We start from the raw sequence: 15,587 nt of genomic DNA, 5'->3' as shown, positions 1-15,587 counted from the left end.
AAGAATATCGACCCTAGCTTCCCTGGCCTGCTGACATGAGGGTATGTCTACAGAATATATTAATTGATGAAAATTGGGCTGTCTGCACTCTCAAAGTGCATGTTGTTGCCAAATGTATTTCATATGCTGTAAACCTAGTTCATAGTTGTTAGTTTCCTTTAATGCCAAACAAACACATACCAATCGTTGGTTAGAAGGCGATCGCCGAATTTGTCCTCGCTTTCTCCCGTGTCGCTGGCTGTCGTGTCGTTTTCGTCGGTTTCGCTTGCATACGGTTCAAACCGATATGGCTCAATAGCTTCAGTTTCTTCTTCAATTTCGTTTTCGCTACCTGCCTCCACACTACAACCATCCGTTTCAATACATGCGTAATCTGTTGAGTCGCTTAAGCCGCTGAAATCCGAGTCTGAATCCGAGCTAATGTCGCTATAGCTTGCTGTTCTTTCCGCCATGTTTGTTTGTGTTGGCATCACTATGTGACGTCACAGAAAAATGGACGGGTGGTTAAAATCAGGCACTTTGAAGCTTTTTTTAGGGATATTGTGTGATGGGTAAAATTTTGAAAAAAACTTCGAAAAATATAATAAGCCACTGGGAACTGATTTTTAATGGTTTTAACCCTTCTGGAATTGTGATAATGTTCCCCTTTAAGGAACTCAAAAGCGCTTTGACACTATTTTCCACATTCACCCATTCACACACACACATTCACACACTGATGTATGCGGCAAAAACGTTGCTATAAAAAGTAGCAGCACGACTAATTCGTAGCATCATTTGAAAAGTCACCCGCTAAAAAATGAAGAGTGCTCGAAACTCCGCATGTCAACATCTCCGACCGGTGCCACACCAACAAAATACCGAAGCAACCAGCACTGACCCAATTCGACGTCTTCCGTTTCCACATCAACAAAAAATAGTCAACAACAGAAGGAGATAACGTCCGCAGGAACCTACCACATAGCGAAGGACATACACTATTTGATTTCCTATTATGCAGCTCATTTTTATTTTACAGTTTTTCAAATATCTTGTGTGACATCATGCACAAAAGTGCACTTTGTTTGTTTTAAACTATTATAGTGGCGTTCTGTACAAAAAGTGCACTTTAATTTAGTGTTGTTTTGATATGACATCTTAGTGACATCATGCACAAAAGTGCACTCATAGCTTGTTTTAAAATGTCTCTGACAATCTTGCACTTTCTGTTTTGGAAATGACATGAATGTTTGTGCCACTGCTTAGTTGTGATTTCCCTCTCTGCATAAAAGTTTAAAATGAGCATATATTAATGCAGTATGAACAAGAATGTTTTAATGTAGACACATACACTCATCATACTGCTGTGGTTATAAGCATCAAGTGTTCATTGAAGGCTAAGGCAAAATATCGAGATGTAAATCGTGTATCGTGACCATGCTTGCCAACCCTTCCGATTTTTCCAGGAGACTCCCGAATTTCAGGGCCCCTCCCGAAAATCTCCCGGGGCAACCATTCTCCCGGATTTCTCCCGATTTTCACCCGGACAACAATATTAAGGGCGTGCCGTGATGGCACTGCCTTTAGCGTCCTCTACAACCTGTCGACGCGTCCGCTTTTTCACCATACAAACAGCGTGCCGGCCCAGTCACATGTTGTATGCGGCTTCTGCATACACACGAAAGTGACTGCAAGACATGCTTGATCAACAGCCATACAGGTCACACTGAAAGTGGCCGTATAAACAACTTTAACACTGTTACAAATATGCGCCACACTGTGAACCCACACCAAACAAGAATGACAAACACACTTCGGGAGAACATCCGCACCGTAACACAACATAAACACAACAGAACAAATACCCAGAATCCCTTGCATCTCTAACTCTTCCGGGCTACAATATACACCCCCGCTACCACTTACTAAAATCACTTTTAAGCTGTTTTAATTTCAGCATTAATGCTCGATCTCACTTCTGATACAATATTGTCCTTCCCCTGACCCTTATATAAAATTGATCAAAAAAGTGTGGAATGCTGGACATTTAATGGTTGATGCTTGTACGCCCACAGGCGTTTTGCATTCATTTATGGGATTTTCTTTAAAATTGCAAGATGTTCATTAACAGTCAGTGTACACTACATCCAACATGTCCCTTTAGGTTGCAGAGTCAAATTCTTTCCTCTTTCAGTGTCGTAGTTGTTCTTCCCCAAGCATCTCTCAATCACAGTTCTGGCCCTTTGCTTGCTTAACTAGTAAGGAAAAGCTTCTGGAATTTCCCGTGTTGGGCTTTAGAGCCCCTTTTTACGAAACTTAACTTTCCATTTCAAGTACACATATTTGTTGAAGATCAATAGTTTGATCATTCTCCCATCAGAGGAAACACACACTCATGCTCACGATTCCATCCATTCTACAGAAACCAACAATTGGATCTGAGCCCGGAAGGTCCCTAGTGGCTTCATGCTAGACTTCACACCTCAAACACTGAAGGTGTAAAAAGAAACAACTTGAACAGGATGTACACATTAGCACATTGAAGCTCGGTTCGCATTCACACAGTAGCCTGGGAGACATTATGCACATTATTAAAGATTTTCTTTAAAATTTCGCAGGAGTAAGCAGGGACAGCTAATAACATGAATTTGTGTTGACAGCAGAAACACAGGGTCATGGTTCTCAGTCAGAAAAGGGGCGAAAATGGATGGATGGATGCATGCACCAGAAACACAAACTTCTCTGGCAATTAGTTGGAGGGAATATGCTCTAATGGAGGACAACAATACAATGATTGAGGGGCCGAGGAAAGGTGTTATTATGTCTTATCTGTTCCCCCATAAAAAAAGGTAACAAGATAATAATTGCCTTATAAATATCATGTTGCTGTTAAAATTCCTTCAGGCTATTAGAAATGGAATAAATGGACCCACAACTCTGTTTTGTGTGTAATATTATTATGTAGCGTTGTTGTCAAATAGTAATTATGTCCATCGGCCACATTGTTTGTTTTTCTTTCTTTTTAATACATACAGTTGACCACAGGCGTGTGCAGTATTGTTGCATAGATAGAGTCAGGAAAAGACATATTACCACTTGGTGTTTATTATAGACGAACTGCACTTTTTTGGATCTTTGCCTATCATTCAAGGGGAACATTATCACCAGACCTATGTAAGCGTCAATATATACCTTGATGTTGCAGAAAAAAGACCATATATTTTTTTAACCGATTTCCGAACTCTAAATGGGTGAATTTTGGCGAATTAAACGCCTTTCTAATATTCGCTCTCGGAGCGATGACGTCACAACGCGACGTCACGTCAGGAAGCAATCCGCCATTTTCTCAAACACCGAGTCAAATCAGCTCTGTTATTTTCCGTTTTTTCGACTGTTTTCCGTACCTTGGAGACATCATGCCTCGTCGGTGTGTTGTCGGAGGGTGTAACAACACGAACAGGGACGGATTCAAATTGCACCAGTGGCCCAAAGATGCGAAAGTGGCAAGAAATTGGACGTTTGTTCCGCACACTTTACCGACGAAAGCTATGCTACGACAGAGATGGCAAGAATGTGTGGATATCCTGCGACACTCAAAGCAGATGCATTTCCAACGATAAAGTCAAAGAAATCTGCCGCCAGACCCCTATTGAATCTGCCGGAGTGTGTGAGCAATTCAGGGACAAAGGACCTCGGTAGCACGGCAAGCAATGGCGGCAGTTTGTTCCCGCAGACGAGCGAGCTAAACCCCCTGGATGTCTTGGCTCACACCGTCCCTTATGCCACCGAAGATGATCAAGAGAAGAATATCGACCCTAGCTTCCCTGGCCTGCTGACATCAACTCCAAAACTGGACAGATCAGCTTTCAGGAAAAGAGAGTGGATGAGGGTATGTCTACAGAATATATTAATTGATGAAATCTGGGCTGTCTGCACTCTCAAAGTGCATGTTGTTGCCAAATGTATTTCTGTATATGCTGTAAACCTAGTTCATAGTTGTTAGTTTCCTTTAATGCCAAACAAACACATACCAATCGTTGGTTAGAAGGCGATCGCCGAATTCGTCCTCGCTTTCTCCCGTGTCGCTGGCTGTCGTGTCGGTTTCGTCGGTTTCGCTTGCATACGGTTCAAACCGATATGGCTCAATAGCTTCAGTTTCTTCTTCAATTTTGTTTTCGCTACCTGCCTCCACACTACAACCATCCGTTTCAATACATGCGTAATCTGTTGAATCGCTTAAGCCGCTGAAATCCGAGTCTGAATCCGAGCTAATGTCGCTATAGCTTGTTGTTCTTTCCGCCATGTTTGTTTGTGTTCGCTTCACTATGTGACGTCACTGGAAAATGGACGGGTGTTTATAACGATGGTTAAAATCAGGCACTTTGAAGCTTTTTTTAGGGATATTGCGTGATGGGTAAAATTTTGAAAAAAACTTCGAAAAATATAATAAGCCACTGGGAACTGATTTTTAATGGTTTTAACCATTCTGAAATTGTGATAATGTTCCCCTTTCACAATATTTATGGAAGACAAGAACACATATGTCGTTCTTTTTTGCAATGCATTTTAACTCCTAAATAAATGGTAGCAAAAGTCAGCTAACAATTGAGACGATGGGAGTCGCTCTTTTTCACCTATACAGCGCTCTAAAAACATTCAAACACCTTCATCAATGTTTTATATACATAGGGATGATGTTTGATAAGAAATTTTCGAGTTCGAGCCTATTATCGAATCCTCTTATCGAACCGATTCTCTTATCGAGTCCAGATAGGTTGTTGTATATGGAAAAAAACACACAATATTTGGTTTAACAAATCACTTCACATTCTCTACTGCTCGCTACTGTAGTATTACCATATCTGAGTTATTGTGCAGAAATGTGGGGAAATAACTACACATGTGCGCTACATTCGTTAACCGTGTTACAAAAAAAAAGTAATTAGACTGATACATAATGTTGGATATAGAGAACATACAAACACTTTATTTATTGAGTCAAAAATATTAAAGTTCGATGATTTGGTAACATTGCAAACAGCTAAAATGATGTGGAATTAAATGATGGAATGGATTAAGTAATGAAGTTAAACATTGTACTGATATGATCCAGTTTAAGAGGTTGTTCAAATTAATAGTGCTTACAAAGTACAAAGAAGAATTATGAGAAATACTTTCAACCTTATTAAAAATAAGATATTCTTCATCTCAGTATATTAATAATGACTGAATTAATTAATTACATATTACCAAACTGTTGTATCTACTAATTCACAGATATTTTATTATAAGAAGGTCAGTAAATGATGTGTATATTTGTATGAAGTGGGAAAGGGGTAGGGTTAAATAAGCTTTACTTCTTCCTACTCCTGTAAAGTGAAATGATATGAAACTGTGATGTATTATGATGTGGTCGGATCATGTTTTGTTTAGTTATGTTCTGTTAGTTTTGGACTTCCTTGGTTGTTTTGCGCACTTCGGGGGTTTGTTTTAGTCCATACTTGCCAACCTTGAGACATCCGATTTCGGGAGGTGGGGAGGCGTGGTCAGGGGTGGGGTGGGGGCGTGGTTAAGAGGGGAGGAGTATATTTACAGCTAGAATTCACCAAGTCAAGTATTTCATAGATATATATATATATATATATATATATATATATATATATATCTAAGAAATACTTAGATATATATATATATATATCTATATTTCATAGATATATATATATATATATATATATATATATATATATATATATATATATATATAAGAAATACTTGACTTTCAGTGAATTCTAGTTATATATATATATATATATATATATATATATATTTATTTTATTATATATATATATATATATATGTATATATAAATAAAAGAAATACTTGAATTTCAGTGTTCATTTATTTACACATATACACACACATAACACTCATCTACTCATTGTTGAGTTAAGGGTTGAATTGTCCATCCTTGTTCTATTCTCTGTCACTATTTTTCTAACAATGCTGAACACCCTCTCTGATGATGCATTGATGTGTGGCACGCACAAAAGTGCTTTCATCAAATGCACTAGAGTCTGGAATCTTCCAGTATCTCATTTGTGGCTTCTCAACGCAACAACACACAACTCCCGAAATGTGTCTCGTGAAAACTCGTCCGACCGGAACTCTCTAACAAAAATAACTATGAATTATGTAAACTCACTACAATATCAAAAAAATAGGATCCAAACAAAACTTCTTGAACGCTTCTCAGTTTATAGCCACATCCTTCTATAATCAGGTGACAGGCATGATTTATAACATATAATTAACTTTCACCAGCTCAGAGGTGATGTAGCAGCTCAGTATGTCAATATAGCAGTATATAAGCTCATTTGTGATCACGGCGCCACTGAAAATAGATTGTCTGCATTGGCAATCATACTGTATAACAATATTGCTCATACTTGGTTTATATTCAGGTCACAAGATGTAAATGGAGTATTGTTGGAAGTTTTTTAATGTTTTTTAGAGGGCTTTATGGCGGCAATTAATTAACTGCATTGTTAGCCACCTTGTACATACAAAAAGAACAACATATGTGTTAGAGATGTCCGATGCGTTAAAATGTAGTATCGGAAATTATCGGTATCGTTTTTTTTGTTATCGGTATCGGATTTTTTATTTTTATTTTTATTTTTTATTTTTTTATTTTTTATTAAATCAACATAAAAAACACAAGATACACTTACAATTAGTGCACCAACCCAAAAAACTCCCTCTCCCATTTACACTCATTCACACAAAAGGGTTGTTTCTTTCTGTTATCAATATTCTGGTTCCTACATTATATATCAATATATATCAATACAGTCTGCAAGGGATACAGTCCGTAAGCACACATGATTGTGCGTGCTGCTGGTCCACTAATAGTACTAACCTTTAACAGTTAATTTTACTCATTTTCATTAATTACTAGTTTCTATGTAACTGTTTTTATATTGTTTTACTTTCTTTTTTTATTCAAGAAAATGTTTTTAATTTATTTATCTAATTTTATTTCATACATTTTTTTTTTAAAGTACCTTATCTTCACCATACCTGGTTGTCCAAATTAGGCATAATAATGTGTTAATTCCACGACTGTATATATCGGTTGATATCGGTATCGGTAATTAAAGAGTTGGACAATATCGGAATATCGGATATCGGCAAAAAGCCATTATCGGACATCCCTAATATGTGTTCCTATCTTGCATACAGATTGTGAATGATAGGCATTTTTTTTTAAGTGCAGTTCCCCTTTAACACAGTTCTGTTTGTTATTCCTAAATTCATTCTACATAATTATTACTTATTGATTTAGTTATTTATGTCTGCTGCCCAAATTTGGGCATATGCCATGGAACATGCTTAGGGACTTTAGATTTTGGTTCATCGCTTTTTGAAACCCATCCATCCATCCATTTTCTACCGCTTGTCCCTTTTGAGGGCGCGGGTGGGTGCTGGAGCTTATCTCAGCTGCATTCGGGCGGAAGGCGGGGTACACCCTGGACAAGTCGCCACCTCACCGACCTCATCGCTTTTTGAAACATTTATGGCAAAACAGAGTGTACTACTTGGCAGCAACCAGCAGAGGCGCTGTGGATTCTGTCGAGTTTGACTTTAAATTGCAGCTTTGACGCAGTCCAAACAATATGGATGTGGTTTGTGTCTCATCGGCAGGTCCGGAAGACAGCTCAGCGAGGTCTTTGTCCAGCTGCCGTCCAGAAAGGAGCTTCCAGAATACTATGAGCTAATCAGAAAGCCTGTGGATTTCAAGAAAATCAAGGTACGCTGGACCGTTTGGGAAGGTTTCACTCTCGGGCGGCTTCCAATGTTTATGCTAAGAAGGCTACGGGTTGTGGAGCCTAAGTGCTAATGAAGCTGTTTCGCTCCTTAGGAACGTGTCAGGAGTCATAAGTACCGAACTGTCAGCGACCTGGAGAAGGATGTAATGCTGCTCTGTCACAACGCCCAGACCTTCAACCTGGAGGGTTCCCAGGTCAGTAGATTGACTGTGTTTATACTCAATGACTCAAATTATGCAGTCGGGTCATACTTGCCAATCTTGAGACCTCCGATTTCGGGAGGTGGGGGGTAGGGGGGTGTGGGGCGGGGGTGTGGTTGGGGGCACGGCTAAGAGGGGAGGAGTATATTTACAGCTAGAATTCACCAAGTCAAGTATTTCATATATATAAGAAATACTTGACTTTCAGTGAATTCTAGCTAATATATATATATATATATATATATACATACATATATATATATATATATATATATTTATTTTATTTTTTATTTTTTATTTTATTATATATATAAATATATTTATATATTTATTTTATTATATATATATATATATTTTTATATATAAATAAAAGAAATACTTGAATTTCAGTGTTTATTTATTTACACGTATACACACACATAACACTCATCTACTCATTGTTGAGTTAAGGGTTGAATTGTCCATCCTTGTTCTATTCTCTGTCACTATTTTTCTAACCATGCTGAACACCCTCTCTGATGATGCATTGCTGTGTGGCACGCACAAAAGTGCTTTCATCAAATGCACTAGAGTCTGGAATCTTCCATCTCTCCCTAGCATGGCCCAAAACCGGTCAATCTTTGCTTCCTGAGGAAGATCTTCACTGCCAAGCACTTGGTAGTCCACTACTTCTTCCCGGAGGCTATCCAGGTCCAATCGCAGCTGCGGCTTGGAACTTACAAGCGTATTTCTTCATCTTACTCGTCGTCTGCGTCGCCACGGCTGTATCTTCCTCGTTCTTCTGCTTCGTCTCCTTGTTGTGTGCGCAGTTGTGCACTGCACTCTCTAAAAGCCCTAGATGTTATTGTCACATATGCATGTACAGTAGATGGCAGTATTGTCCTGTTTAAGAGTGTCACAACATTGCTGTTTACGGCAGACAAACTGCTTTACGGTAGACGAAAACGTGACTGCTGTTGTTGCCGCGCTGGGAGGACGTTAATGAAACTGCCTAACAGTAAACCCACATAAGAAACCAAGAACTCGCCCTCGATCATTTTACACTTCTAGCGTCATTGGGCAGGCACGCTGTTTATATTGTGGGAAAGCGGACGTGAAAACAGGCTCACTCAGGACCGCCTGAATTTCGGGAGATTTTCGGGAGAAAATTTGTCCCGGGAGGTTTTCGGGAGAGGCGCTGAATTTCGGGAGTCTCCCGGAAAATCCGGGAGGGTTGGCAAGTATGAGTTTGGTTGTTTGACATATTAAAGTGAAGAATAGCCAAGAATATCAGAGCAGTTCCATGCCAGACCATCACAAGTAACATCATTGTGATCTGCTCCGACGCCAAAGGCTATGCAGTAATATTCTTGTGTATTTGTCATATTTCTAAAAATCTGAATATTTGATGAACTAAAAAGTCTGGGAATGTTTTTCCATTGTAGAATGACTGAATAGTTGCAATGGACTAATATATTAGCAACAACAAGACAAGGCACTTTAAGTGTACTATTAGGCCACTCTGATTTTTAATTCACATGTCTTTGGTTCTGGGCAGCACGATGGAACAGGGGTTAGTGCATGTGCCTCACAATACGAAGGTCCTGAGTAGTCCTGAGTTCAATCCCGGGCTCGGGATCTTTCTGTGTGGAGTTTGCATGTTCTCCCCGTGACTGTGTGGGTTCCCTCCGGGTACTCCGGCTTCCTCCCGCTGCCAAAAACATGCACCTGGGGATAGGTTGATTGGCAACACTAAATGGTCCCTAGTGTGTGAATGTGAGTGTGAATGTTGTCTGTCTATCTGTGTTGGCCCTGCGATGAGGTGGCGACTTGTCCAGGGTGTACCCCGCCTTCCGCCCGAATGCAGCTGAGATAGGCTCCAGCACCCCCCGCTACCCTAAAAGGGACAAGCGGTAGAAAATGGATAGATGGATGTTTTTGGTTCTACCCTTTCTTTTTTTCTTTGCCTTGTCCACCAAAGATATATGAGGACTCCATCGTCCTGCAGTCCGTGTTCAAGAGCGCCAGGCAGAAGATTGCCAAAGACGAGGAGAGCGAGGAGGACAGTGAGGATGATGAGGAGGAGGAAGAGTCAGAGGCTGAGGGTGAGGGTGAGACATTATATTGACCACACACACACACACACACACGTCAACTCATTGAAATTCTGTGCTGTAAACCCAGACAGTCCCCCTGTGGGGTCTGAGTAATTTAGTTCTCTCCATAATGTTTATTCCGGAAGACAAATTGTCTGAGTAGAAAAAGGTCTCGTAGAAGGTCGGTGTACTTTTTACCTTTACAAAGTCTTAAACGGGTCTTAGCTAGGTCTTAGTTTTATTGTATTATCAACATAAGATGAAAGGATCTTGAATATTTCAAAGGTTAGATTAAATCAAAGGTCATTAAATTATGCTGCTGGTACCCTAAGGGTGAACTCACACTGGCATGAAACTGCATATTTTCTACCCTTTACACATTCATACCCTTGAAGGAGAACTACATTTTTGTAAATGTTGTCTACAAACCCCGTTTCCATATGAGTTGGGAAATTGTGTTAGATGTAAATATAAACGGAATACAATGATTCGCAAATCCTTTTCAACCCATATTCAGTTGAATATGCTACAAAGACAAGATATTTGATGTTCAAACTCATAAACTTTATTTTTTTTTTGCAATTAATAATTAACTTAGTATTTCATGGCTGCAACACGTGCCAAAGTAGTTGGGAAAGGGCATGTTCACCACTGTGTTACATGGCCTTTCCTTTTAACAACACTCAGTAAACGTTTGGGAACTGAGGAAACACATTTTTTAAGCTTCTCAGGTGGAATTCTTTCCCATTCTTGCTTGATGTACAGCTTAAGTTGTTCAACAGTCCGGGGGTCTCCGTTGTGGTATTTTAGGCTTCATAATGCGCCACACATTTTCAATGGGAGACAGGTCTGGACTACAGGCAGGCCAGTCTAGTACCCGCACTCTTTTACTCTGAAGCCACATTGATGTAACACGTGGCTTGGCATTGTCTTGCTGAAATGAGCAGGGGCGTCCATGGTAACGTTGCTTGGATGGCAACATATGTTGCTCCAAAACCTGTATGTACCTTTCAGCATTAATGGCGCCTTCACAGATGTGTAAGTTACCCATGTCTTGGGCACTAATACACCCCCATACCATCACAGATGCTGGCTTTTCAACTTTGCGCCTATAACAATCCGGATGGTTCTTTTCCTCTTTGGTCCGGAGGACACAACGTCCACAGTTTCCAAAAACAATTTGAAAGGTGGACTCGTCAGACCACAGAACAATTTTCCACTTTATCAGTCCATCTTAGATGAGCTCAGGCCCAGCGAAGCCGACAGCGTTTCTGGGTGTTGTTGATAAACGTTTTTTGCCTTGCATAGGAGAGTTTTAACTTGCACTTACAGATGTAGCGACCAACTGTAGTTACTGACAGTGGGTTTCTGAAGTGTTCCTGAGCCCATGTGGTGATATCCTTTACACACTGATGTCGCTTGTTGATGCAGTACAGCCTGAGGGACCGAAGGTCACGGGCTTAGCTGCTTACGAGCAGTGATTTCTCCAGATTCTCTGAACCCTTTGATGATATTACGGACCATAGATGGTGAAATCCCTACATTCCTTGCAATAGCTGGTTGAGAAAGGTTTTTCTTAAACTGTTCAACAATTTGCTCACGCATTTGTTGACAGAGTGGTGACCCTCGCCCCATCCTTGTTTGTGAATGACTGAGCATTTCATGGAATCTACTTTTATACCCAATCATGGCACCCACCTGTTCCCAATTAGCCTGTTCACCTGTGGGATGTTCCAAATAAGTGTTTGATGAGCATTCCTCAACTTTGTCAGTATTTATTGCCACCTTTCCCAACTTCTTTGTCACGTGTTGCTGGCATCAAATTCTAAAGTTAATGATTATTATATGTTTATCAGTTTAAACATCAAATATGTTGTCTTTGTAGCATATTCAACTGAATATGGTTTGAAAAGGATTTGCAAATCATTGTATTCCGTTTATATTTACATCTAACACAATTTCCCAACTCATATGGAAACGGGGTTTGTATAATTCATAATCCTAATGTGAGACAAGCACACCGGTCTCTGTAGTAAAATAATATTGAGCCAATCACTTACTATACAATGTCTGCTTTCACCGGGATGCAACCGATGAGATGTTTATATATTTCAGCACAAGACTTGTGTCTTTGATTAGATTCTGAATTCAGCTTAAACCTCACTCTGATTTAAACAAAAAAAAATGGGGCAAAAACTACCATCTTTCAAAGTTGACCAACTTCTCGGCATATGGCCACGACCTTCTATTTTACAAGTGAGAAGCATGATTAATAATCTATCATTAACTTTCACCGACTCAGAAGAGATGCAGCAGCTCACCGTCAATGTCAATAGCTGCATAAGCTAGTCAGCTCTCTGTGATCACGGTGCCGCTAAAAGTACAGTCGTGCTCAAAAGTTTACATACACTTGTAAAGAACATAATGTCATGCTTGTCTTGAATTTCCAATCATTTCTACAACTCTTATTTTTTTGTGATAGAGTGATTGGAGCACATACTTGTTGGTCACAAAAAACATTCATGAAGTTTGGTTCTTTTATGAATTTATTATGGGTCTACTGAAAATGTGAGCAAATGTGCTGGGTCAAAAGTATACATACAGCAATGTTAATATTTGCTTACATGTCCCTTGGCAAGTTTCACTGCAATAAGGCACTTTTGGTAGCCATCCACAAGCTTCTGGCAAGCTTCTGGTTTAATTTTTGACCACTCCTCTTGACAAAATTGGTGAAGTTCAGCTAAATTTGTTGGTTTTCTGACATGGACTTGTTTCTTCAGCATTGTCCACAGGACTTTTTGAAGGCCAATCTAAAACCGTAATTCAAGCCTGATTTAGCCATTCCTTTACCACTTTTGACGTGTGTTTGTGGTCATTGTCTGGTTGGAACACCCAACTGTGCCCAAAACCCAACCTCCGGGCTGATGATTTTAGGTTGTCCTGAAGAATTTGGAGGTAATCCTCCTTTTTCATTGTCCCATTTACTCTCTGTAAAGCACCAGTTCCTTTGGCAGCAAAACAGGCCCAGAGCATAATACTACCACCACCATGCTTGACGGTAGGCATGATGTTCCTGGGATTAAAGGCCTCACCTTTTCACCTCCGAACATATTGCTGGGTATTGTGGCCAAACAGCTCATTTTTTGTTTCATTTGACATCACATGGACAAAGATAAGACCTTCTGGAGGAAAGTTCTGTGGTCAGATAAAACAAAAATTGAGCTGTTTGGCTCTTATAATAATAATGTTGCTAATACTTTGTTAATATACAGGTCCTGCATATAAATAGAGGTTTGCTTGCATTTTTTGGAGTTTTTTTAGAGGGCTTTATGGGCAGAATAGATGACTCCCAGTAGCTACATTGTTAGAACAGGGGTGTCAAACTCAAATACAGAGTGGGCCAAAATTTTAAACTGAACAAAGCCGCGGGCCAAGGTTGAAGAAATTAACCTTTTAATAGGGACCCAAACAAGTTTTGCATTGAATATTGAACAAGCAAGGCTTATATAACTTTATAGTGACATGCAAAATCGAGTTTCAAATAATAATAATAATAATTAAAAAATATCAATGGTATATCAAATACAATTTAAATGAAAATGTAATGCCTCTTTTCTATTTGCTGCCTTCTGAGGTAAATATCAACATTAACTTTTTCCACAGGCTAATAAATTTGAAAATAAAATAACAATGAATAAACCAACCATTCAGGACTTTAATCTGCTCAATTTGCAACACACTGATCTAATCTGATGTGCCCAAGCCAGATACCTGCCATTTTTTCTTGGATGCTAGTTCATTAATGTCGGGGCTCAGGCTTTGAGCTGAGGCAACCTTCATTATCGAACAAAGGTGTTCATCAGTCATTATATCTCATAGTCCACCCGGACCACAGTCTTGGGGGCGTGCCTTAAAGTCACTGCCTTTAACGTCCGCTTTTCATCCATTCTAACAACGTGCAGGCCAAGTAACAAGATATGTGCGGGTTTGGCAATTATGAGAATTAGCGGTGAATGCGGTGTTACCGCGGCACCGCCGCTGTATATAATCGGCGGGCCAGCTCTAGTGTTAATTTGACATCGCCTCAAGGGCCAAGTGAAATTACACAAATTTGTCACCCATGGTCTAGAACAAGCCGTATTTTAAAATAAAACATTTAAAATAGAGTAAAGCATATGTGTTCTTGTCTAACATAGGGACTGTGAATGATAGGCAACATAAAAAAAAAAAAGGTGCAGTTTCCCTTTAAATATCCATATTTACATATGAGTCCATTAATCACTCTTTTGTTATACATGATTTATGTGCATTTTAACAAGTTGTGCTTACCCCTCACAGCTAAGCCGGTGTGGGTCAAGATCAAACTGAACAAAGAAGCCCGGAGTGCCGAGCGAGGCAAGAAGCGGCAAAGCAGAGCCAAGGCCAAGCCTGTTGTCAGCGACGACGACAGTGACGACGACCAAGACGCCAATGTAAGTCACACCCCTGCTATGTAATGTAAGGCTAATACCAAAGTACCGTATTTTTCGGACTATAAGTCGCAGTTCTTTTCATAGTTTGGCCGGTGCTCCTGTGCCGTTTATATATGTTTTTTTCCTTGTTTATTGTGCATTTTCGGCATGTGCGACTTATACTCCGGTGCGACTTATACTCCGAAAAATACGGTAGTAGGAGACTTCTGGTTTTCCAGATGACTTAATTTTGCTGGATGGTTTTTTTTCTGACTTTGCTTCATTAATAACTGTTATTTTAGAATCAACGTCATAACTACTGATCTCTGCTTACAACCTTTGAGACAGTGTGCAGTTTTCCCCACAGCACTGCAGTTTACCCGTGATGGTAGGTTGGTAGTTTGGGGCTTTTTTGCTTATTTAGCATTGACATATAGGATGCGCATGTCATTTTTGTGAACACTGCTAGCGATATATTTTTTAGTCACTGAGGATGTCATTTATATTTTTCCTCGTCATGAATAAAAACGTTGGAGGAAGGAATACCATACCTGCCAACTACTCCGGTTTTCCCGTAATTAGTACGGTTTTCATCAACCTATTCCGGGTTACGGTTGCAGTGATAAAAAATACGGTTTTTCATTAATTAAAAAAAAAATATTTTTTTAAAGTTTTATTCACGAAATCGCGTAACAACAATGACAATCGACACTGCTTCCCGTAACTTCCTATCGAGCCATTCCGAATGCCATGCGCGAGGCTATTTATAGCACCGCTGCCAAGCACGAGGCACCAGTTGCCATTGTTTCCAAACGAGCGAACGATCATGGAATCAGCCGGAGAAAAATCGCAAACGAGTCTTAAACCGAAAAGAAAACTGCAGTCATTCCGTGAAGAATATTCAAAAGCCTATCCGGGAATAATTATCCGTTCCAAAAAGGGTGAAAACTACGCGAATTGCACCTTGTGCAGACAAGATTTTTCGATCGGACACGGAAGAATTAGCGAGGGAATGCAATACGGCTTCCACAGGCGAAAACATTTACAAAATAC

The 15,587-nt window shown here is 39.7% G+C and overlaps 1 protein-coding gene across 3 annotated transcripts in view; it reads left to right on the top strand.

The window, feature by feature from the left end:
• Positions 1–15,587, top strand: part of smarca2 (SWI/SNF related BAF chromatin remodeling complex subunit ATPase 2) — a 167,431-nt gene that overhangs the window by 131,843 nt on the left and 20,001 nt on the right. For 2 of the 3 annotated variants that reach the window (XM_061980410.1, XM_061980409.1), the window contains 4 exons: positions 7,684–7,789; positions 7,901–8,002; positions 9,969–10,098; positions 14,422–14,555. In XM_061980410.1, the coding sequence (XP_061836394.1) occupies positions 7,684–7,789; positions 7,901–8,002; positions 9,969–10,098; positions 14,422–14,555 (472 nt within the window). The remainder of the gene's footprint in view (positions 1–7,683; positions 7,790–7,900; positions 8,003–9,968; positions 10,099–14,421; positions 14,556–15,587) is intronic. The other variant, XM_061980411.1, reaches the window with a different exon arrangement.

The sequence above is a fragment of the Nerophis lumbriciformis genome, linkage group LG20 (genome assembly GCF_033978685.3).
Source record: "Nerophis lumbriciformis linkage group LG20, RoL_Nlum_v2.1, whole genome shotgun sequence".
Lineage (NCBI taxonomy): Eukaryota > Metazoa > Chordata > Actinopteri > Syngnathiformes > Syngnathidae > Nerophis > Nerophis lumbriciformis.
Note: the sequence above shows the minus strand (reverse complement) of the source record. Positions and strands in the feature narration are given on the sequence as shown.